The sequence below is a fragment of the Dryobates pubescens genome, chromosome 11 (assembly GCF_014839835.1).
Source record: "Dryobates pubescens isolate bDryPub1 chromosome 11, bDryPub1.pri, whole genome shotgun sequence".
In the NCBI taxonomy this organism is placed as follows: domain Eukaryota; kingdom Metazoa; phylum Chordata; class Aves; order Piciformes; family Picidae; genus Dryobates; species Dryobates pubescens.
This window is the reverse complement of record NC_071622.1, coordinates 18666125-18690354: the sequence shown is the minus strand read 5'-3', so window position 1 is coordinate 18690354 and position 24230 is coordinate 18666125. Positions and strand designations below refer to the sequence as shown.

The 24230-nt window shown below is 38.9% G+C and overlaps 1 protein-coding gene across 2 annotated transcripts in view; it reads left to right on the top strand.

Annotated features, from left to right (window-relative positions):
• The window catches only part of HS2ST1 (heparan sulfate 2-O-sulfotransferase 1), a 78075-nt gene that overhangs the window by 33232 nt on the left and 20613 nt on the right, over positions 1-24230 (top strand). For both annotated transcript variants that reach the window (XM_054165370.1, XM_054165369.1), the window contains exon 2: positions 17827-18065. In XM_054165370.1, the coding sequence (XP_054021345.1) occupies positions 17827-18065 (239 nt within the window). The remainder of the gene's footprint in view (positions 1-17826; positions 18066-24230) is intronic.

The window sequence follows — 24230 nt, the reverse complement described above, 5'->3', positions numbered from 1 at the left end:
TAAAAGTTGCTGTCACAGTGAAAACTCCTATTAACTATGCCTTCTACAAGCTCTGTATTAAATGTTGTTTTAAGATGTTTTATAAATTGCTGCTTTATAACTCATTGCAGTTGCTTGCTCTCTAGACACAAATATTATCTGAACTTTCCCTAATTTTTCTTGTCCTTTTTAATTGAGATGATCACTTGATGATCCATTTTTATCTCTTCATGAAGTGATAATTCTTTTCTGATGGTTTGGTACCTCTGTCTTTGGAATCAGAGAATAACAAGTGGTTGGTTATAAACAGATTTTCATCTTGGAGCCTGAAGGAAGTATGCCTATTCTCATTTGTTTTCTTCTTCTGTTCCTGATAATAGTATTTTCTATAAAAGCTGAAGATTTTAAGGTAAGAAAGATGTCTGTAAGAGAAGTGTGTGATGGCTCCCATTGTGAAAATGGAATCTTTTGGCTAAAAGATGATGTTGCAGTGCACAGGGGAGTGTGAAATAGAAAGGTGAAAAAATGTGAAGGATGAGAATATAGGAAGAAGAACCGAGACCCACCCCCACCACTTTGCTATTTTGCCCTCCTCAGAACTGCCTCTGTTTTCCCCCACCCTCATCTTTCAGAAACATCTAAAATTCACTTCTCAGTCTTCAGTGACAAACAGAGCAAGACTGCAGAGACTTGTGTACTTGCTGGCACATTGTAAGAATCAGATTATGCAAGAAATGATCAGCAGTACAAATGCACTGTGTAATCTGTTGGATTCCTGAATGGTGTTTAGCAAGTCATTTGAAACGCAGGTTTTTGTTGTTAGTTCTTCTGTGACAGCATCTTCCATCTGTTAATGCTAATTGTGCTTGTAATGGTTCTCTTGGACCTGCTTTGAAATGTCAGTGCAATTCCAGTATGACTAGAATCAGTTAGCAGTTAATGTAGTAGTCCAACTGTCTCCTGGTGTTTAATTGTCATAAAAATCATATGAAGCAATTCTGTCCCTGATCTTGGTTCATGCAGGTAGAAACCACTGCTTCTCACTGAGATAAATCATCCATTGTCAGTGTTAAAACATAGGGATTCAGGCTACAGCACTTACTTGAGGTAAGCTCACACAAAGTGTTCTCTTTCGGAAAAATAGCATTTCTGTGTGTACAGCTGTAGGACAATGGCAAGGGGGAAAAAGAGGAGCTGATACTGGTAATAGCAAAACAAAGACAATTTACTTTATTCTTGTGAATTGTTTGATTAGGGCCCATAGATTTACCAAGAACTTAAATTTTTCTCCTGATTACATTTATGCAAAACAAATAGTAATCTGGATTTTGTCATCCCAAGCTTTGGAGTTTTAGTCCAAATGGTTATGACATTTCCTTAGTGCTAGGCAGTTTTTGACAAAATCCCTTTATCTCAGAACAACTTCTTTACCTCTAGTGTTTCCCAGATGAGGGGAAAAAATCATAAGTGGCTCAAACTGAGAATAATTCTTTGGTACCAGTAGGTGAATTTAGCTGTGTTTTGCTGCAGCTGTTGGAAAAAGTGCATCAGTCCTCAATTTCCCTCAGCTTTGTGCTGTGTCTTCATTGAAAGTTATGCCACTTGTTTATGGTTTGCCATACTGGCTTAAGCCACTGATGGATGTAGGTTTGTGCTAAGAGTCTATGATGGGGCTGAGCAGGAGATGGCACATGGCCCATTCCTCATTCCTGATATGGAATAGTACTTATTAGCCTCTACTGCATCTAAGTTCTTCTGTGCAATAATAACTGAGGGTCCAAAGGAGCTGACATCTGGAGTTTTAGGAAAGCCAAACAAAAGCCCATGATGCCTGCCATCACCTTTACTACAAATACTGGGATCGAAGCAGCCGCTCTGCTAGTAAAGCACAAGTTTCATGACCAGCCTTATAGAAACAGTTACTGGGTTTGATTTTTACAGTCAGACACATTTACAAAGTGTTCAGCAGCTGAAGCTGTATAATGAGAATATGATTGTGTGTAATGCGAAGATTTTGTTTTGAGGAGGAACTGCAATTTTTTGATAGTCCAGGTTCCTTCTGAGAGGAAATGAATTAGCAATTTACTGTTGTGAACTTTTGAAAGGTCTGAGTAATCTTTAGATTCATTCAGTACTGGGAAGAACATTGCAAGCTGATGCATAATAGCTGCTTCCAAAATAGATATTGACAATGGACTCTCCTTATGAGAGAAGGGAGTGTGATTGAGTATTTTCACTTTGAAATCAGAAGTCTAGTGTCTTTAACTCATTCTTTCAAATATATATGAGCACTATTTAATTTTTATATTGGCAAAATTTTTTCCACTCAGAAGAAATTCTGATTTTGCCATCATTAGATATTCCACTGGTTCCCTGCTGAAGTGCAGCATGGGGAAATTGATCCCTTAGCATAAATTTCATTTGCATAAGTATGCTATATCTGTGCTGCATAATTATAGACCACCAGTATGAGCAGCAGAATATTGCATGCCTGGAACTTGAAAAATTCTTCTAATTCAACGTTTTTGTACTTTTTGTAATTTAAGGGTTAGCTTCATTTTATGGAATAGTTAAATAGAGAAATTATGATTGAAATACCAGTTTCAAGCATCTAATCTATATATTAGTCATCAGCATGTTTAGAGGTAGCAATTGTGTTTTCCTTGTGTCAGAGGTTTGAGAAGAAGAGTGGAATGATATATTCCTTCCTCTAGTTCATGGGTCTGCAGTCAGAAAACCCTTGTTTCCTCTGGTCTGCCAGCACAAATACCAAGTGCATTGAAAGATCCTCTGGTTCCTCACTTTGATACACTGCTGAATACTAGTATACTTTTCTCTGCATAGATCAGTGGCTCTGTGTAAGTGGTTCTTTTTTCAGTCTCTAATAAATGGGGTAAGAAATGTCTTCATTATTTTTATAGATATAGGTACATTCTGTAGAGCAGAAGTTTGTGCTTGGGGAGAGTTTAAAGGGAACTAAAGTGATGTCCCCAGTCTTTTCAGCCTGCTTTACAAGCCTTTTGTATGTCATGTTGTATTACCTCTGAGTTGGGAGATGCTAAAACAAAATCCATTAAGACAAGACCTAATGTTACCTCAACTGCCTTACATATAAAAAAATAGATGAAGACTATCATTCTTCTGTATAGAGAAAGTCAAATGTCCATTCCTGCTCAAATTCCTGAGGCTTTATAAGCAAGCATTTGTGTTCATTCTTGGATAAAGCAAGCACAGAAAAAGGGTAAGGCAGTGGGTTGCATAAGCCTTATGGTTGGAAGATGGGATCTTCAGGCCTCTCGCTGCTTCCTGGCCTCTGTGTGTTCTCATTCAAGTCCCTTAAAAGCTACTGAAAAAAACTTTAAAAGCTTCTGGAACTGCTGGGATATTTTGTTTTTTGTATAGAACTAGCACTATTTGTTTACCTCCAGTGCACCTAGTTAGACCTCAAGGGGGTCTGGTGTTCTTTTATTGTACTGTATAGAGGTATATTTTTGTGCTCTTTGAGATGATTTCCCACCCTTTTTTAGTGGTTTTCTGGCTGTTTTATTCTTTAACTTCATTTGATAGGCCTGTGGTTGTGTTTTAAAGGTGGTTTCAGTAAAGCCAAAGCCTCTTCTCTGCTTTGGGCTAAGAGGACAGTTGCTATTCAGATGCATGATATAAAATAAAAGGAGAACATAAAAGGAGACTAGCCTTATTAACTGTGTCCAGACATATATTGCAGAATTCTGATGCCCTCCCCAAGGGTAAGGTCGAGATAGCTGTGAACTGCCGGGTTTACTTTCTATATAGACCCTGTTCCCTGCTCTCACCAAAATAACCTAAGAGGTTTTTTAACTTTTATGCATCTGTATCTGTTTGTACACATCAGAAATTCTGGATACAAAGTTTGCTCTTCAAGGGAGTGTGGAACAATACAGCTATTCTAGTTGATAGCCAGCTTGTACATTAATTTTTCTTTACAATCCCTTTCGTTCCTCCTCATGTTTAATATACTTGGACCTCCTGAATTCACCACTTGATTGGGGAATTAAGAATGACGTCCTGGGTGTTCTTGAAGCTCTAAGTGTTGTTAGCTTAAAGTAATTAATAGTAAGGTCCTCTGTTACTCAAATCCTTCTGGAAGCTGTCAGTGATCTTGATGGTCAGTTTGCCTTTAAGACCATTGAAACTTTTTCTGCACCAAAGCAATACAAGTAAAAGTGAAATTTACAAAGGAATCTGAACATGTGGAAAAATAGCATGGAAAGCATTCATTAGTGAGACTGGGAAGAAAATAGCAGATTCAGTTGTACATAAAAATTTATGCTACCTTTGACTTAGTAGCTAAAGAAAACATTTGTGTATTACTGTGTTCTGAAGTCTTGATGAAATAATGTTTCAAAATTTTACTAGTTTTCAGGTTACTTTACTTGTCATTTTATCTGTTGTGAAATACAACTACGATTTACATTGAACAATAAACCAAACACACTCTATCGTAAGGTATGTTAAGTATTTCAAGGAGTGCCTCTCACTCTTCACATATATGTCTTACCTCCCTTATCCCTACACTCCTGCATGGTATGTTCAGCAACTGTTATTCTGACACTGGATTTTTTTTCTATAATGATCTCTGTGTGGTGTTTTAATAGGATTAATTATATATATTTTTTTAAAGTTCTGACAATGAAACAAAAAGTTCTGAGTAAGTGTAGTCCAGGTCAAGACTTCATTTCAAAATAGCTGTATTGTTTGTATCAGCTGAGAATACTTTGCCCTTAAACTAAGAGAACAGTTTATTTGCATACTAAGTTAATGTTTGTTGTGCATCTTGATCTTTGTAGCAGTAACTTTCATATTTGAAATAAACAATGCATTTGTAGTTCTAGGCAAGAGATTTCATTACAGCTTGTAACAGGAAAGTTTAATGCCTTTCTGGGCCATGATCCTATAATCAGCTCTTCTGACAAATCTGTGAAGCTCATCCAAAAAGCAAGATTTGAACGCTGAGAAATCTTAATTTTGAACTATAACTGAAATGCATTTCATGTGTGTTCTTTGGTGGGTCCTTTATTGTGTTTGAGTCTATACTGTGTGCCTAAAGGTGAAACCACAATCTTATTTATGCCTATTTTATGTACAAGGGACTTTAAAAAACATGCATTCAAAATAGATTGCCATGTCATAGGCATTTCATGGATTCCTCCATGTATTTTTTCTTATTGATTTAGTGTTGGCTAATGGAAAATATTAATCATTTTCCCACCCCCCCCCACCCCCCCCCCCCCCCCTTTTATATAAGTTTTTGACAGGAAATCTAGCTAAATATCATTTTCTGATTTCCATCTGTTCATGTATAATAGTGTTTTATATTGCAATCCAGATTGTTCAGTAGAAATGTTCTATAGCAAGGAGGTAGGCTTCCTAGTGATTGTACATACTAATTATTAATGACTGCATCAGTTAATTTTGAAGAAAAATAACTAATTTTAAAGACAGCTTTCCACTAAATAAGATAGTCCCTCATTTTCTAGTGCCAGTGTTATTTAAATAAAGGTTTGAATAGTTGCACTACCATGGTGGAATAACAAAATGCAGTCTTAGATTCAGAGGGAAAGATAAAGTAGGCAGTGGAAACAGAGCTGTTGCTGAAATGTTTCTTAGCTAACTTTTGTGATCTCTGTGGTGTGTTTCTCAGCTAGTGAGGACTAGATTAAAGAGGATTTGCAGTAACAGCTATAACTTTAATTTTGACAGCACAGGTGATTTCCCCAAGTGTTAAGTGTAACTAATAAAACACCAGCTCTTTAAGGTGTATGTCAGCATAGGTTTTAAAATGAGAGTTTCCATCCGTCATGGCCAGGGAGGTAGCCTTGGTGTGGAACCGGGTGTATCTGTGTACTGGGAAAACAAACCAACCAACCAAACCCCCAACACCTTACCTGTGTTATTCATGCTCCTCATCCCATCAGTCTTGATTTTTGTACAACTCACTGCAAATCATTGAATGGGAATTTGACTAGATCCCCTTTAAAGGCCCCTTCCAACCCAAACTATTTTAGGATTCTATCATAAACGGTAAACTACTGGTGCTTTTCTTTCTAGACTTTGCAATCAGGTTGCCTTTACATCTCAACTGTCTGGGAATTTCCATTTTTCACAGTTAATGATAATCTGAATGAAAATCGTCATGAAACTAATAGTTTTAATATTTATCAGTCTGGGACTAACTTAGGGACAACTGTGTTGTGTGTTTAATAAGCCAGGATGCTGTCTGTAACTTCCAAATTGGTCTGAAAGTGCCTCTGAGAGGGAGAGCTGTACTCCCACTACTGTGGATTAGCTTTATAATAGCCTGAATAATTGTGCAGAGCTCTCACTTCCTAAAAAGAAATGTGTTTTGTATCCATGTTGGATTTCCTTTCACTGTGACAGTTTGTTGCAGATGTTTTAATGGCATGAACATGATTTTTTGTGGGGCTTGCAGCTTAGTTGTTGTCAATTCAAAAATGTTCTCTATAGATAAGCTAATTTCCTATCATTTGTTTCCTGCGCCTGTATGCTTTACACAGGGTCACCCTCTGCAGAGGAGGAGGGAGGTAGTAATCCATCTGAAGTTCAGAAGTTGGAACTATTTCTGCATGTAGTCATGAGGGAGTATGGATCTTTCATTTTGTAAAATGAAAACCATTGGATTCGACTGCTTTTTTGATGAATATACTGAAGGACTGTATCTGGGATGAAAGCAGGGATTGTTCTCAACTGCTCATATCCACAACAGATGTGCAGAGACAGCTAGTCTGACTCCCACAGCTCTGTTGGGCTAGACAGTGCCATTAAACTTCTGTCAATTACCCCATTGCCAGTCACATCACAGCGGCTTGCGACAGCCTTCCTCTGATGTCGGGAGAGACGTCTGTTGTGTTCTGATGCAGACTCATGTTTTCTTTCTTGGAGAAAAGCAGCATGAAACTCCTTTGCTTCAAAGATGTTGAGAACTGTGATTTACAAAAAAAACCCCAAACCAAACAAACCAACAGACCCACCACAAAACAAAACCAAACAAAAATCCCCCACACTTACAACAACTATTTTCCCCCTCTGAGCAGTTGGAAGACAGAAAAGCAGAACAGAGCTGTGGCAGCTCAGCTTGGTTTTTTTGTTCAACAGGAACCTGCTGTTTAGAAACATATATTTTGAAATAAACTTTACTTTGGACATTTGTACAGTTTGTAGAAGTTAATTTATTGCAGAAATTGTAGTTTGGCTGAAGAGCAGGTTAAAAATGGCTTATGGAGCATGCAAAAATACTGAAGTTTCAGGTATTTTTTACGTGGCACATGTGAAGTCAAGTGAAATTTTTGCTACCAATTGAATTTGCAGGCTTGTAATATTGACTACATAGGGTGGCTTTTTCTGTAGTCTCTGCAAGAAGTGACTACTGCTTTAATCAAATTATCATTGGGATAAGTTGCTCACATTTTGGACAGAATAGCCTCTTTTAAATTTAACAGAATTTTGCAGAAAAATAGACATACACATATGTACTGAAGTACTAGTCTGTATCTTTCTTGTGGGTCTCTTGTGTTCTCAGTTAGCTATAGGCTAGTAGCATGCAGAGATGCGAAGTCCTATCTATAACAATTATCTTTTTTAAATGAGAAGTGACCCATTTTCTCATTGATATGTTGATGCTTGAAACATAGTGAGAATTTTTATCTTGAGTCGATTTTAATCCTGTCAGCCCATGGTATCTTCTCCTTCCAGAAAAGAAAACATTATGGCATGAACTAGGTGTGAAAATACTTTGAGGAGGCTATTCAGAAAGAGAAGTTACTTTTATGTGGGAATATAAAAGTGATAAAACTTCAGAATTTATTTTGCAGTAGCGAGGGAAGTATATGTTTAAAACTTACATGCAGACAAACTACTTCTTTCTTTTGAAAGATAAATTGTCTGTTGCCAAAAAAAACCCCTCCAGAACCAGGAGTGCTTGGATCAAAAAACCAAATGACTTTGCACTTGAAAAATGTGTAGTAGCAATGTGGTTTTTGTGTATGCCTTTAAAAAGTGTTTGTAGATGTCAGGATTTGGAAGAAGTGCATTAACACTTGCTTTCCAAGGAGACAGTAGAAATGTGATCCTTGATGTGTCCTAAGAGGCTGTTATAAGTGTAAATGATTCATGGGAAATCGTGAGCAGAAGTACATGGTTATTAGCAGGGTGCCAGGAGTGTTACGAGGAGAGGCTATAGCTATCTCAAAGGATCAGAGGAAGAAAATGTGGCAAAAAAAAGAAGAAAGCTTAAAGAAGGCATAAGAATGTAATTGAAGGAGACTGATATGCAGATGTTTTTCTGCAATGGGCATACTGTACTGCTGAATTATTTGTTACCAAACAGTATAAGTTTGTCTATTATTTATTTCTAAGTACCAATTTACTGAACTTCTTGTGTGGGAGCTGCTTGGTTCCTTTGTATTGCATTTTCAGAAAGGATGATCATGTTGCTTATTTTATAAAAAGTCCAGTGAAGAGAAAAGGGCACGAGGAGATGAGGATAACCTTAAAACTCCATGGGATGGATTTTGCTGATGGGGTGGATCTGGTGTGGTAGCTGAGGAGATGAAGGCTGGTATTGTGCAGCCATTATTATGTGCTAATCCTGGAGCTTCCCTTGAATCACGTCCTACTATGAAGGACTATTGCCTCTTGGCTTTTCCTACACCTTTTCTGCCCAAACTTGTCTCTGAATTGTTCCTACTGTGATATGTTTTTAAAGATATGTTGACACATGAGTAGTTCTCTCTATAACCACTGCAGCTGATCTGTTGAGAATCCTGGGTCAAAGATTTTATTTTATTAATTTTACTCTATTCCTTATGTAAGAATGTTTCCAGAAAGTCTGTGTCATGACGAAGAAGTATCTTTCATATTTTGCTCTGCTCACTCTATGTGAAGAAAATCTTTAGTGTGTGACACGTTTCTAGAAGGTAATATGTCATCTCCTTGGAAACAGAATTCACCAGTTGTGGTTTTTTGCGTTGAAGTATCCTGGATAAATAAGCTATTTCTTACAAAATAATGTATCAATTGGTATATACTCCCACAGAAGTTTATTATAGTCCTAACCCACCCCAGAGTAATGGCTTGGGTAAAAATATCTTTGTGATTTAACACTCTGAACTAGCTTCCACTTCATGTAGCAAAAAGAATAGCTTGGCTGTTCTTCCATACATGTTTTATCTGCATTATCAACAGATACTAAAAAATACTCCTTACATGGTTGCAGCTTGTTCACATAAAAGTGAACTTTTCAACCTTGCTGTTCATATATGCAAAAACTAGTGAGACTAGTGGAGTTTAAGGGTAGTGCCTAAATGAATGGCAAGGCAAATTTAAATTAGATATATGGAAACCATTTGTGGTCACTGGAGACTTAAACCAAAAGCAGCTCAGGAAATTTGGGGTTCATGTATGGGGATGTGAAGAACAGAGTAAAAGCTTGTGTTAGATTACTCCAGCAGCTTTAATACTGGGACAGAAAGGTACAGCTGTACAGCTTCTCTGGGGACAGCTGAGGTAAGACCAATGCCTGCATCTCTGTCACGAGTGCATAGTTCTCAATGTCACACAACTCTCTTTGAAACTTCATGACCCCATGTTCCTAACAAATCTTTGCTTCAAAACATAGTTTTAAGATTGCTACTTATCTGTGTTGACTGTGTAATATGTTCCTTAAAATCAAGGTAAAATACTGTAAAAGTGGCTTGGTATTGACAATTAAAAATGCTTTCTGCCTGAATGACAGCAAAAGGATTATTCCTTTACAGAGCTCTACAGGTTTCAGCCATATTAGAAATAGGTTAATGCTAGATTTTAGGCTATTGACTATTGTTGGAAGCAGATTACTTTGCTTGTATAAAATAAAATCTGACAATTTAAAGTCTTAATGTCTGTAAAAGATAATCTGACCAAATATGTGAGTGTTTCTGGTGGTTGGTTTTGGGGTTTGTTTTTTTTCAAGACCAGTCAGCTCTTCACGTATGGTGCATTCTCTACATCACCTGCCAACAAAATGATACATAAAGCTAAATTAACTTTCTCATCCCAGGGACCTTCATAAAATTAATGTTTTGCTGAATTAGAAATACTGAAAAGAGTCTTGATTGCCCCCCACCCCCCTTTTTTTCCCCCCTCCTTTCCCCTCTGGCCTTACAGGGGGCTCTCTAGGAATCCTTTTTGACTTTTATTTCAATTATATTGAATTATCCAGCATAATGTTCTGCCAATAGTAAGTTAATGAAGTATTTTAGTCAGGAAACATTGTTAGAGATTGATGAATATGAATCTATTGTATCTCTTACTGCTGTGGTACCAAAGGTCTGAGCAAGGGGCTAGAGCTGTTTGTACCTCTTTGCAACAGCTTCCTAAAATGCAGTGAGGGGATTGCTTACCCTTTTGTTCCAGTCACATTTTCATTGAAGAGTGCTTCTTGTTGAGAGCTAATTTGGGGGAAGACCAAAATACTTCTCATGCATGTAGGAGAAGAATTCTTTTTAATTAAAAAGCTTAATCCATGCTAAATCAGGATTAGCACCCAGAGAATCTCAATGAGCAGCTGGTTCTCCTACTGGTGAGAAGTTTTTTTGTACAAAACCACCTTACTGCACACCTCACCAGTCCTGGACTGTCTCTATTTTTAGCAAGGACGAGGTGCTCCATATCATGCTGATATGAAGCTAGATAAAGCAGTTGGGAAATTCTACCTTTAAAGCAGGTGGCTATTTTATTAGAAATGGGGCTAATATGTTTTCCTAGTTTTTCCTGAGTATACCTGGGACCCCAGGTGTGAATAGCAAGAAGAATTTTCCAGAGGTAGTTTAAAAAGTAATTAATTGAATGTCCATTGTAGTTCTAGCATTTAATTTTAAAACAGTTTTTCTTGTACTTGCATTTACTTAAAATGCCTTTGAGGTTCCTGAAACATAACTTTTTAGTGACCTGTGTGTTACTAGAATTTATCTTTATTATGGTTACCTTTTCACCTCCATCTCAGAGGTACGTAGGCTGCAAGCCTAAGGCTGGAATAAAAACTGAAGTGACTTTTTCTTTTTGAGTAGATGTTGATATTTCAGCTACCACATCTCTCAATTAATAATTTGCAGGTTTGGTGGAAAAATAAGACAGACTCATTTTAAGAGCTTTGGTTCAATTATATACCCTGGTTGTTTTATATGCAAATCAAAAGTATAAGAGTAAGATAAAGGGTTTTCACAAAGAAAAGAAAAACATCAAGAGTTTATCTAGTCAGTACTTCTAAATTGTAATTTAAGTTAATTCTGTTATGACAACAATAGTAGGGCCCATTCAGCATGCAGACTCATTCCTATTTTTTCAAAGGGCTTTACACAAACTCCTATAACTACATTAAGGTTAGGAATCATGTTGATCAGTGTAAATGCTTAGTCTTTACACAGCCATTGTTAGTTAAGCAACTAATACAGTATCTGTTGGTATTACATAGAGTTATCATAAGCTTATTCTTGGGACTTTAGCTTCCTAAGATTTCTAATGAAATATCTAGATCTTCTACCTTAACCATATCAGTTGCCATTCTGATCAGAAGGCAATACTGTTTGCTGGTTTCCTTTTTTTGGCTGCTAGACCAGCTGGCAATAACTTGTTTTCCGGATTAGGTTACTTTAGCCAAGAAGTGTGAAGGCAATCAGAGGTGTAAGTGTATTGTGTTGGAAATAACAGTATATCTTACCAATTAGTTTAATGAAATGTCGTGATGACTTCGTGTAAGCCAGCATTGTCCATACATATAGGCCTTTCAGGGATGCTAATGGAAAGTTTACTAATCCTTTTTGCTTTTATGCTTTCCAGTACCCTTTTAGAAAAAGTAAATGATTGTATGTCTGGAGAAAGCTTATATAAAATAACAAAACAGTCTTACAAAACAGTCTCCAAGTTCCCTTGCTAAATGGAGTCAGGTCATCTATACCGATCTTGCTTTCTTTCATTATTTGAATTGGATTTTGCTTCAAGGAGTGACATGCATGTTTGTATAGTGGAATGCTTGTGACAACGGTATCCATGTGTAAAACAATTCCGTTAACTTTTCTTGCTAACACTGAAGAGCTGCATTATGATACTAAAGCACTAAGTAAAGCAAGCCCTGCTGTTAGGTACTCAGATGTGGTTTATTATTTAGAGAATAAATTCCTGATTTGCAAGTATTTTTCACTGCTGTTATCACAGTCGTGCTTCACAGACGTTACTGACAGTTCGGGGGTTCAGAAAAGCCACGAGCTTTTTGTGATGACATCATTCTCTTTACAGGTGTTATTCAAATTTCCTTGTCCTAAAGAAACCTGAAATGGCAAGTGATTGCAAGGAAAAAAAGTTGAATGGTGTCTGTTGTGTTTGCTCTCATGCCAATTCATTTATGGAGCTGTCTGACGTATGCTAATTTTTAAATCTCAGTACTACACCATGTTGCTTAAAATGTTTCTGTACATTTTTACATCACTTTGTAGTTAGTATTATTTGCAGTATTCAGAAGGCATAGTCACGATGCTGTAGTTACAGCTGAAGATGTGTTTTTTGTACACAACTTTCACTTTCAAACATTTAAAAGTTATTTGAAATTCCCTATTTGGTCAAATGAAACTTTTTTTCCTTTTACTATCTGTTATTACATGAAAATGTGTCCTGTATGCCATGCTTTTTCTGGGAGTAGCCATGCTTGTTGGAGTAGCCAAGCTTTGATCTATAAATGGAGTTCATCTGATCAGTGACTTCTATTGGGGTTTTATTAGGTTTGCTCTTCCTTGAGATGTGGGCCCTTTCCTGTCTTACGTCTTGCATTGACTTTTTAAGTTTATGCATGGAATGCCTGGTCTTGTATCAAAAAAGGGTCACAACATAGTTGTTCATTAAAGCAGAATGCTAGAAGAAAAATGTATGGGGCTGTGAGTTAACTGTAGTAAAACAAAAAAAATGCTTGGTCAGAAATTAATCTTTAAATACTGTCTTCCTTATAATTGTGGTTCATAAACTAAAAAAAAAATCACAGAGAAATGAGCATTGCAGGCTCTAATGTTAAAACCCTTTTAGACCTATTTGTGGGACAGTGGTTTCATTGTTGGGTAAATAGTTCTGTGCTTTGTATTTTTACCTTAATATCAAACCCTTCACAATATTGCAGGCTAATCAATATTCTTCCACTTATGTGTTCAAAATAATGCTGTAGCAAAAATCTTTCTTGAAATTAGAAGATGTGTATTACATGCTAATGAAGCTATAGCAGGTTTTTCAGCATCACTACTTATTTCCAGACAGCTTCTGCATTAGAATTTAGTCAAGGATTCCAGTGTCTAGCTGGAGGTACCTCCTTGCTGGTCTGTGCTGGGCTTCTTAGTGAGTTGGTTTTGCATTCAACTGGTTCCAAAGTGCATTTGTTGGACTTTGAAGTTTGGGGTTTGAAAACAATTCTCATCTGCCTGGGCTGTTCTTTTTCCTTCTGAATATGCATTTACATATGCTAATGAAAAAAATAGAATAGTTAGTGACGAGTTAAAATGAAGAGTTAAAACTAGAGCAGGATAGAGTTGTTATTCTTAAAGGTCTATGAAAAAGTTGGTATGTTAATAGCAATACCTCAACAAATTTAATGCATTTAGGCATTTTTTCTTGCAGTTTTAATTTGGTATAATGACACAAATCCTTCATGGCCATAAATTGTCATAGCACCACTGACTCTTTCTCTCCTCTTCGCCATCCCCAAACTACTGTTATCCACATGCAGCAGCACTGCCCTGGTTTATAAGTAGTATGCTGCTAAACAGCTCCCAGAGGATGCTGCATTTCAGTGAAGGATGAAGGCTTTGTGTATGTGCTGGGTGTGTATAATATGAAAATGAATCAGGACATTAACTTTGCTACATAATTATAGTTCATTTTTAAGCTGCTGTTCAGTTTTCATTCTTCATCAGAGGAGAATGGAATCAATAGTGAGTAGGTTTTTGGTCCTCTTTGGGTTCAGTATTTAGGCAAATCATGTGTTTAATGCAGCTTTTGGGCAGGGAAACAGCTTGTGAGCTGCTCAGTGCCTCAGGCTACCAGCTGCTTGTCTAATTGGCCTGAGAGCACAGTGGAAAGAAAGCTGAGACACCGAGTCAGCTGGCTTCAATATTGTTCCCAACTGGGAGAAACCTGCTTATTGGTTTGAAGTGGTATCCAGTGTCACAGATAGACAGCAACTGTTTGCTCAGCAATAGTGCTATCAATACTAGCTGTCCAGTTCTTTTACATCAAATCAGTGCAAGTGAAGTTTGAGTCCACATCTTTTTCTTCTGTTGGGCAACACTTGAAGGCTGCTGTGCTAAAATGTATTTTAAGACTGAATCTTTCCTCTTCTGAGTGGGAGGTTTCACAAGGAAGTGTCAGGCGCATAAGACACATTGAAGAGAGAGCCTAAATAATATACATAGATACATATGCAGGAGAATAGACATAGAGTACAAAGAGCATAGTTTGAGGCAGTAGCATGGTATGATCTGAATTATTCTTCCAGATAACTCTGTTAACTTGACTTTGACAGCCAGGGAGGCTTGAAATGTGTCCCACATCAAAAGTGTTAAGCTGTAGAGGATAGAAGAGTTTCTGGTCTGAATAGATTTTCTTGTTAAGAAATCCCACAAGGTTCTTGTGCTTTTGTGAAAAATGTGAGGAATTTGAAATGTTTGGGTTTGTTAAGCTCTAAGTTGTTAAAATCCATGCCACTCTATTTTATTTGAGAGGATAATATTTTGCATGCAGTTAACACCTGGATTTGAAGTAAATGCTAATAAACTTGTTTCGCCAAAGACATTAATCTGTTTGAATGTGCAAGGAATGGAGACAAATAACTGCTTATGATCAGAGTGATTTGTTTCTATAATTACTTGGATATTGTTCAGATGGATTTTCAAATATTTTTATAAGTGTATATGGGTCTGATGCATTTTCACACGTTATTTTATTCATTGAAATCCTAACAAAATGGAGCTAAGCAATGAAACTTCATCTGTCCATTTCTCCCCAAGCGTTACTTTTCATGTTAACAACTTCTAAACTTGCTGGAAACTGCTTTGACTTGCAAGGGCAGCAATCTTGAAGACAAATAATTCTGATTTTTTTTTTCATAGCAAGTGGTAACATACAGACTGAATGTTGCTAGTAGTGCTTCTGCTGAAGGGGGAGACTTCATTTGCCCATTATATGCTATTTTCTGGTAGCATGTGACTGACAAAGAAACCTGTTGCTAGCCGTGGTGTTTCCTAGTTTATTGCTACAAGAAAATGTCTTAAAAAAAAAAAAAAAGAAAAAAAAGAAAAAGGTCAGTCATGGGAAGATGCAAATAGCTAAAATATCTTAGGAGGAAGGATATTTTTAATTACATGAGTTATTCTGATCTGCTCAGATAAATATCTAAGAAGAGAGCTAAATCTCCGAGTTACTCTTTTTAACTAGAATAAATTGTGGCTATTGCGTATGGCATTAGCAGTGATTTCCTCAAGCGTGGTTCCCTAAATGGTATCCTTGTTAACCAAAAGGAGTTGTGGAGAGTGAGAAGGTCTCCCTTCAGCCTTCTCTTCTCCAGTACAAACAATCCCAGTTCCTTCAGCTGCTCCTTATATGACCTGTTCACCAGATCCTAATCTCAAATTGGCAATGAAAATTGTATTCTTGGCTACACCCTGCCAGCAGCAGGCACATCTCCCTCTGGTATACATGTCTACTCTGGTGTGGAAATATTAATTAAATTTGTTTAATTTCAGACTCTCTAGGTGGCATTTGTTATCCATGTAGCCTTGGTCAGCCATGCGGTTAACTATGTCCCCTACTAAATGCTTCTCCTAATGTGTTAATGGCAGGAAGGGGTGAGTTGCCAGTCCCTTTTTGTTGCAGCCCTCTTCACTTAGATGAGATCTGAGTCTGTTGCCTCATCTCTTCCCACAACTGGATGTTTGCCAGCAGTGATGGGAGAAGTAGCAAATGAGAAAGAAAGGAGCAAAAACTGTGACTGATGTAGTGGGGAGCAACAGATGTCATGTGGAAAATTGAGATATACTCAATAAGCATTTTCTACAAACATTTTCATACTGATGTAACTTAGTTATGGGGTGTGAGATACAAGCATATGAGAGAGTGAGTGCGTTTAAGCTTTGAAGTATTTCAGACAGATGGAAGCTTGTGGTTGAAGACAACTTATGTGGAATTACAGGCTAGTGGTGTTCACAGCTTAATGATTTTACTTTAAAAGTGATTTTATGTTATAATTAAAGAGATGTGATGAAAGAGAATAGAAGGACCTGGGTTACAAGAAGCAAGGGAGGCAAAGGCCAAGAGCTGCTGCTGTTGGAAGTGTGTCATCCAGAAAGAGCTATACCCTGTGTACAAACATACAGAGAACTGCGGATTGTTCTTGTGTTACTGACTTCAGCTTGCACTGTTGGCCAATGCAGGTTTCTTTGAATATGTTATTAAATATCATAGTAAATGAATCAGAAAAGATGCTTTGACATCTGTATTACAAATTGTATTAAAGTATGTATTTATCTGGAACAGAACAAAGCAGTGTCTGAATCAGCACTAAATAATTGACATTCAGCAGCAGTAAAAACGAAATAAAAATGCTGTGGAGTTTATTTTCCAAACAGGCTTTTAGCACTTGAAGCAGAGTTCCATTACTCAGAATATTGCCCTTTGTATGAAAGGGAAAACAGTTTATTTGCAGTGTACTCGCCTTGCCAAAATGTCTTGTTCATAGCCTGATTTTCCATGTTCCTTTCTTTTTTGTGTATTTGATGTATTTCCGTGCTCAGAGGACACTCTTCACCTTAATGTTAACTATTTTGTAAGCACCTCTTGCTTCTATTCTTCTCAAACTTTAGAATAATACATCTGATTGAATTTTTGCAGACCTATTTATTGTAAACCTTTGCACTTGAGGCTTGTATCAGTTGAAATGAAACAATGGTGTAATTTGAAATCCAGTACCCCTCTCTGCTCCACACAATTAACTACGTCTGGTGTTAGTATTTCTACTGTTTTCAGAAAATTCCTATTCTCCAAGTTGTTGAATTACTCTTTCCATTATAATTTTTAAATAGAAGTTTTACAGAAATTTTTAGGGATATTTGGGAGTTGTCACCATTTTGATAGTCCAGTATAGATATTTTTCTTTAGAGATGATGTCTTTCAGTAGCATTAGTGAGTAACAGAATACAGTATGTGTTCCCTAAGCAGTTTTCATAGAGTCATAGAATTGTCAGGGTTGGAAGGGACTCAAGGATCATTTAGTTCCAACCCCCCTGCCATGGGCAGGGACACCTCACACTAGATCAGGTTGCTCAGAGCCTCATTCAGCCTGGCCTTAAAAACCTCCAGGGGTGGGGCTTCTACCACCTCCCTGGGTAACCTGTTCCAGTGTCTCACCACCCTCATAGTGAAAAACTCCTTCCTAACATCCAATCTGAATCTACCCATTTCTAGGTTTTTTTCCATTGCCCCTAGTCCTATCGTTACCTGACACCCTAAAAAGTCCCTCACCAGCTTTCTTGTAGGCCCCCTTCAGATACTGGAAGGCCACAATTAGGTCTCCTTGTCTTAGTGTTGTGTCAGACTAACTCACCTTTTAGTTATAAAATGTATGGATGATAAAGTTTTGCTTCAGACATGTCAGAAGTATATATGACAGCAAGTGCTTACTGCTGAGGAGTTAACTGCTTTGCACCAGGTTATTTGCATTCTATGCTTTGTAGTTCAGAACTGGTAGTACTGCCATCAACATTTTGTATTTGTCATCCCTAACAGAAAGGGCTATTGCAAGACACGAAGTCCGAGAAATAGAGCAACGTCATACAGTAGATGGCCCCCGGCAAGATGGGACACTGGATGAAGAAGATGATGTTGTGATTATTTACAACAGAGTACCTAAGACTGCCAGCACGTCCTTCACAAACATTGCCTATGACCTTTGTGCGAAGAACAGATACCATGTTCTACATATCAATACAACCAAAAATAATCCAGTGATGTCTCTGCAAGACCAGGTAATGCTGCTGCATTTGGGATGACTGTATTAAACAAGGGGAAAGTATAGGAACTACTCGTGTGACGCAAACTGACATTGCTGATAGCATTGGCTTTGATGTCAGATTTGCCAATATAAATGAATTCTAATGTGTTTATACTTTCTCTGTAGAGAATTAATATTATTTATTAAATAATAGGTCTAGGTTTTTGCTGGACTACTGGAGGTGGTAAGTATCTGGTTTGAGTCAAAAACAAAACTAAAAAGGGACACAGGGCAGAAATGACCTTTGTTGTTAAAACTGTTAAAGTGTATTGTATTGTCAGCTGTCAGTCTTTTGACTGTGTAATAGTATTTGCCTGTCTTCTGTGATTTCTTCTGTGAGGAAATCTGTAGGGCAGGCACTGTGCCATGCTGTCAGGGTTATACTGTGGTACTAAGTCTGGTGAGGTGTTAGAGGTGATAAAAAACAGGTAGAAAGAACTGGCTATAAATAACTTGAACTCTAAAGGATGGGTCACATTGCATCTACTTAAAGCTCTCAAAGTCATTTTAGTCCCAGGCTGGGAATGGTCCAGGGTACCATTGCACCAGATGATGAGTAAGGATCAGTGCTCTGTTTTTCTTGGAGTACGGTGTGGTAAGGGAGTAGATTTTTTTTGGTTTGCCTTTTTTCTTTTTATTAAGTAATATTTCTCTGCTTGTTACAAATGCACATGCAGAGAACCCAGGTCAGAGGTGTGAAACATCACTGTGTCATCATCCCTGTCTGTAAAACAAATGTTTCCAAACTCTTGGGTATGTACTACTGATTGTATGCTGATCATGTTAGGCTGATGTGCAGCAGAGGCAGGAACTGTTCTGCATTGCAGCATGTCAGTACTGAGGCTTCCTGCACCTTTAAGTGCATGCCTACAGGCTGCAGCTCAGCACAGATGCTGGAGTGGGGTAGGGGGAAGCAGATGGTAACAGACCCTTCACTTCCAGTTTTGTGTGTCAGAGAGAGACTGAAGGTGGTGTCTCAGTGCAGGGGATACAGAGTGTGCTTTGAGTGAGACTGGGAACCTGTCGCTGTATATGGTGACGGCCAAAGCGACAAAAATACACGCTCATTTCAAGCAGAGTATAGAGACAAAGACAAAAGACTCCATTTATTCCAGCAAAGCAACACATATTTGTATGTATATTGTTAGTGTGGCTGCATGTGATTGGTTAATAAACTTTTCTCAAGATTCTTACTGGTTAATGATAGCATTGCTATGGTTACTTGCTAAGCTAGCCCAGGTGGCCTCTATCTCATCTTGTGATTTCTCATCCTCAAACATTCAGTCCAGGGACTTTCCAGATTCTCATGGGAACACAGTGATGTTTCTGATGTCAAACTCTTCTTGGCTCTTCAGTGGATCCACAGATTCATCACAGTCCCCCAAAGGAACCTGTTCTGTGATAGTGGCATTTTGTTTCTGTTGGGGTTTTGCTGTTGCAAAATCTCTTCTTAAATATGAATCATAGAATCAATAAGGTTGGAAAAGACCTCAGAGATCATCCAATCCAGCCTATCACCCAACACCTCATGACTAACTAAACCATGGCTTCAAGTGCCATGTCCAGTCCTCTTTTGAACACCTCCAGGGATGGCGACTCCACCATCTCCCTGGGCAGCCCATTCCAAGGCAAATAACTCTTTTTGTGAAGAACTTTCTCCTCACCTCGACCCTAAACTTCCCCTGGCATAGCTTGGGACTGTGTCCTCTTGTTCTGTTGTTGGTTGCCTGGGAGAGGAGACCAACCCCCACCTGTCTACAACCTCCTTTCAGATAGTTGTAGAGAGCAATAAGGTCTACACTGAGCCTCCTCTTCTCCAGGCTAAACAATCCCAGCTCCCTCAGCCTCTCCTCGTAGGGCTTGTGCTTGAGGCCTCTCACCAGCGTTGTTGCCCTTCTCTGGACACGTTCAAGTGTTTCAATGTCCTTCTTAAACTGAGGGGCTCAGAACTGGACACAGTACTCAAGGTGTGGCCTAACCAGTGCTGAGTACAGGGGCAGAATGACTTCCCTGGCCCTGCTGGCCACACTATTCATGATGCAGGCCAGGATGCCATTGGCCTTCTTGGCCACCTTGTCCAGATCATCAGTAAAGATATTGAACAGGATGGGGCCCAGCACTGATCCCTGGGGCACACCACTGGTGACTGGCCGCCAGCTGGATGTGGCACCATTCACCACCACTCTCTGGGCTCGGCCCTCCAGCCAGTTCCTAACCCAGCACAGAGTGCTGCTGTCCAAGCCACAGGCTGACAGCTTGGCCAGGAGTTTGCTGTGGAAGACGGTGTCAAAGGCCTTGCTGAAGTCCAGGTAGACTACATCCACAGGCCTCCCCACGTCCACCAGACAGTCACCTGATCATAGAAGGAGATCAGGTTGGAGAGGCAGGACCTGCCCTTCCTAAATCCATGTTGGCTGGGCCTGAGCCCTTGGCCATCCTTCAGGTGCCCAGTGGTTGCCCCCAAGATGATCTGCTCCATAATTTTCCCTGGCACTGAGGTCAGGCTGAGAGGCCTGTAGTTTCCAGGTTCCTCCATCCAGCCCTTCTTGTGGATGAGCATCACGTTGGCAGCTTCCAGTCATCTGGGACCTCTCCAGTGAGCCAGGACAGATGAAAAATGATGGAGAGCAGCTTGGCAGCTCATCGGCCAGCTCTCTCAGCACCCTGGGATGGATCCCATCCGGTCCCATGGACTTGTGAGTATCCAAGTGGCTCAGCAAGTCCCTCTACTTCCTCATGGATTTCAGGGGTACTACACTGCTCCCTGACCCCATTGACCAGTTCAGGAGGCCAGTTATCCTGAGGTCCTCCTGCCTTACTGTTGAAAGTGGAGGCAAAGAAAGTATTTAGTACCTCAGCCTTTTCCTCATCTTTAGTTACAATGTTCCCCTCAGGTCCAATAAAGAGTGGAGGTGGTTCTTGCTCCTTTTTTTAACATTAATATGGTTATAAAAATGCTTTTTGTTGTCTTTCACAGCAGTGGCCAGCTTAAGTTCTAACTGGGCCTTGGCCTCTCTAATTTTTCTCCGACATGATCTAACAACATCCTTAAATTGTATCACGAGTTGGTGATAACTGTCACATGTGAATACTGAGATTACTAAATCTGGTAGCCATCCCTGTACTTCTGTACTGAAGACCTGTGCATGAACAGCAGAGTGACTTCAAAAGATTTAACAAGCTTGTATCTTAATTAAAAATCATGCTCAAGTCAGTCATACTTAGTGCTGTGTCTCCAACTACAAATTCTCTTTCTGTCAAGGTGTCTCTTTGAATTGTACCAGTCAGTTCTCAAGGATAGGAGAGCTAATCATTGATGGTATGAAAGGTGTAAGATTTGTTAATAGTAAGCCTTACCTTAGATTTCTACTTCTAAAAATGTATTTACTTAAATAAAATCAAATTTGTGGCTTTAACTGGTGTAGTTTTGTCTAAGAGAAACTCTCCTCCTCATATTCTCTCTAATAATTACCTACTGAAAAATTAAAATCCATCAGTGCTGGGCATGTTTACAGTACTGGCAATCCTGCTTTCATTTGATACTACGCTATTTCCCAAGGTGGTAAATTGTTATTTAGACTATCGGTGCTCCTCTTCTTCAGTGGCTGCTAACTCGGAGATGCTGACAATTAAAACCTTCACATATGGTCTAGTTGTTCAAAGAATAGACATAATTATTTGTCTTTAGTGTATCAATATAGCAACTTGCTGTTGTAAGTCATAACATAATTCTGGAAATGGCAAGGGCACTCAGTAGAGGCTAATGATGTTTTCTCTTTATGGGCTTGGATTTGCATCAAATATTCACATACCACCTTCATCAGTATAGCTCACTTCAGTGTGTTAGGTGTATATGCAGTAGAAATAAGGTCTATTAACACATCATGGAGACAAAACTGTTTTATCAGTGATACTGTTTGTTAAACAAAATCTCCCTAAGCAAGGTGAAGATTGTCTTGGGCCTGACACAAATTTGTGAAACAGTGAGCTCTCCATTATGTATTACTTCTCTTGTTCCTTTTCCAAACTACTGCAAATCTGTAACAAATGTTAAGTTCTCTGCCCACATACGAAACCTTTGCTTCTTGAATACAGTCTGGAGGGGGTGGGGAAAATACCCACCCCAAAGCAAAATAGCAAACACCAAAACCCCCCAATTCAACAAAACCCACGCTATTTTAAATCCACTCTGCATATAATCTGTACCTGATCTGAGATAATCTGGTAAGAGTCCCTAACACATCCATTTTAGTTTCAGATTAAACTTTTCCCTGCAGCCCTCCTTTCTTTTGCAGTTTCTCAGACAGCAGGACCCTGGGAGCTGCTCCTCTTTCCGCAGGTTGGATGTTTTCTTTGCAGCAAGCTGAGTGCTGTGTTGCCCATGTTGCCTTCTGACCTCGTGGTCTGTAACAAAAACTCTTGCTTTCATTAAATCAGAGTAGCTGTTTGGTTGTTTTATTTATTGCTTGCATGTTTCAGTGCTGATGCTTTTAGTCCATACAAACATGCCTGTGGTATGGCTAGTTGGATGGCATACCAGCCACACAAACCTTACCTTTTTCTGTTATATGGTGAAATTGTTATCTAAAACATGTGAACTGAAATTAGTGTTCTGCCTTGCAGCATGTTCTTGATATGGTATTAGGAAGTGGGGTATGGGAACACATTCTCTGTACTGTTGTGAACATAGAAAAACCATGGTACAGTTATCCAGCATTTAATTCCCTCAGCTGCTTGTTTTACTGTTCCTTGTTCTTTTTTTCTCCCACAGTTTCTCTCTCCCCACTTTTCTCAAAAGAGCAACCTGAAAATGCATAATCTTTCTCCTTATGTATTCTAAAACAGTGGCCTCTCGGGGGTTAGTACACTCTATTGACTTTAGAATTTCTTTCCTCTGCTGGTGAAAGCTTCACTGGCTATCAGAAGCAGAACAAGTAAAAGGCAGCAGTGACTCTGGTTAGAAGTGGAAATACCATCCTGGCCCTGGAAATTTAAGAATTAGTCTTTTGGAATTAGATGGTGTAGTGAGTACTTGTGCCCACTGCTGCACATGTGCCAATTGCATTTTTTCCTTCCAAGAAAGAACTGTACATGCAAGGTGGCTGTCCTGGCTGTCCTGTGCCTGAGCTGGTGAACTGTCTTTTCACCATCTTACAAACTGCTTCTCAGCTGCCCTTGCCTTGAACTTGCTTGTGGTTTCTTGTGGCATGCAGGCAAAGATGTGCTTCTAGCCTGTTTGCAGCATTTCTGACCCTCTGATTAGAGCTTAACTATGTTATTAGCTTGAATGACATTTCAGATAGCTAAGCTACAAGTGCCTTCCTGCAGAGATTCTGAGTCAGTCATCCCATCATGCTTGGTCTTTAAATCTGAATGTGAGATTTCCTTTAATGGAGAGACACTTGAGAGTTGTGGGTTGGGTTTTGGGGGGGTTTGTGTGGTGTGGTTTTTTGGTTTGGTTGGTGTGCCCCCTTTTTTTTTTGGGTAGTCCAAATGGAAAATCCTCAAGTGGCCTCACCAGGCTGGGCCCCGTGTGTGTGTGTGTATGTTTTCAGACTGTAGAGAGCACTGATTGATGGAAGCAGTTAGTGAACAGAGTGACAACATCACTTTTGTTTGCACACAGATTTCTCAGGACTTTTTGCTCAGACCAAGTATGCTGGGGTTTTTTTGGTTGGGTTGTGTTTTTTGTGGTGTGTGTTTTGTTTGTTTTGGGTTTGTTTTTTTACCTTTCTGTTTCACTGGGACTTGATTTAAACTTAACCATCCTAGAAACTGAATGTATTTAACTTACCTTTTGGGACATCTTACACGCCCAAAGTCTGTTTGATCTGGCTCTTTAATTCAGTGAAGCTCAGCTGATATTCAGTTACTAAGGGCTGTGAAGCAACTTTGTAGCTGATTCTATAAAAGCCCGGTGAAACAGCTTCACAGGAATTCCATTCGCATCTATCCAAACTTTTGAAGTAACCTCAAACTTTTTCAGTTGGGTGCAGATGGAGAAGCTTGCTCGGTCTCTTGAAAGCTGCAGTATCTGCTAAGCCATGAAAAGAAAGGTAAAAATTGATCATATTTAACAGTATGAAGCAGAAAGAAATATTCATCTCTGCCCTAAAATGTGTGAATCCAGACTTATTAG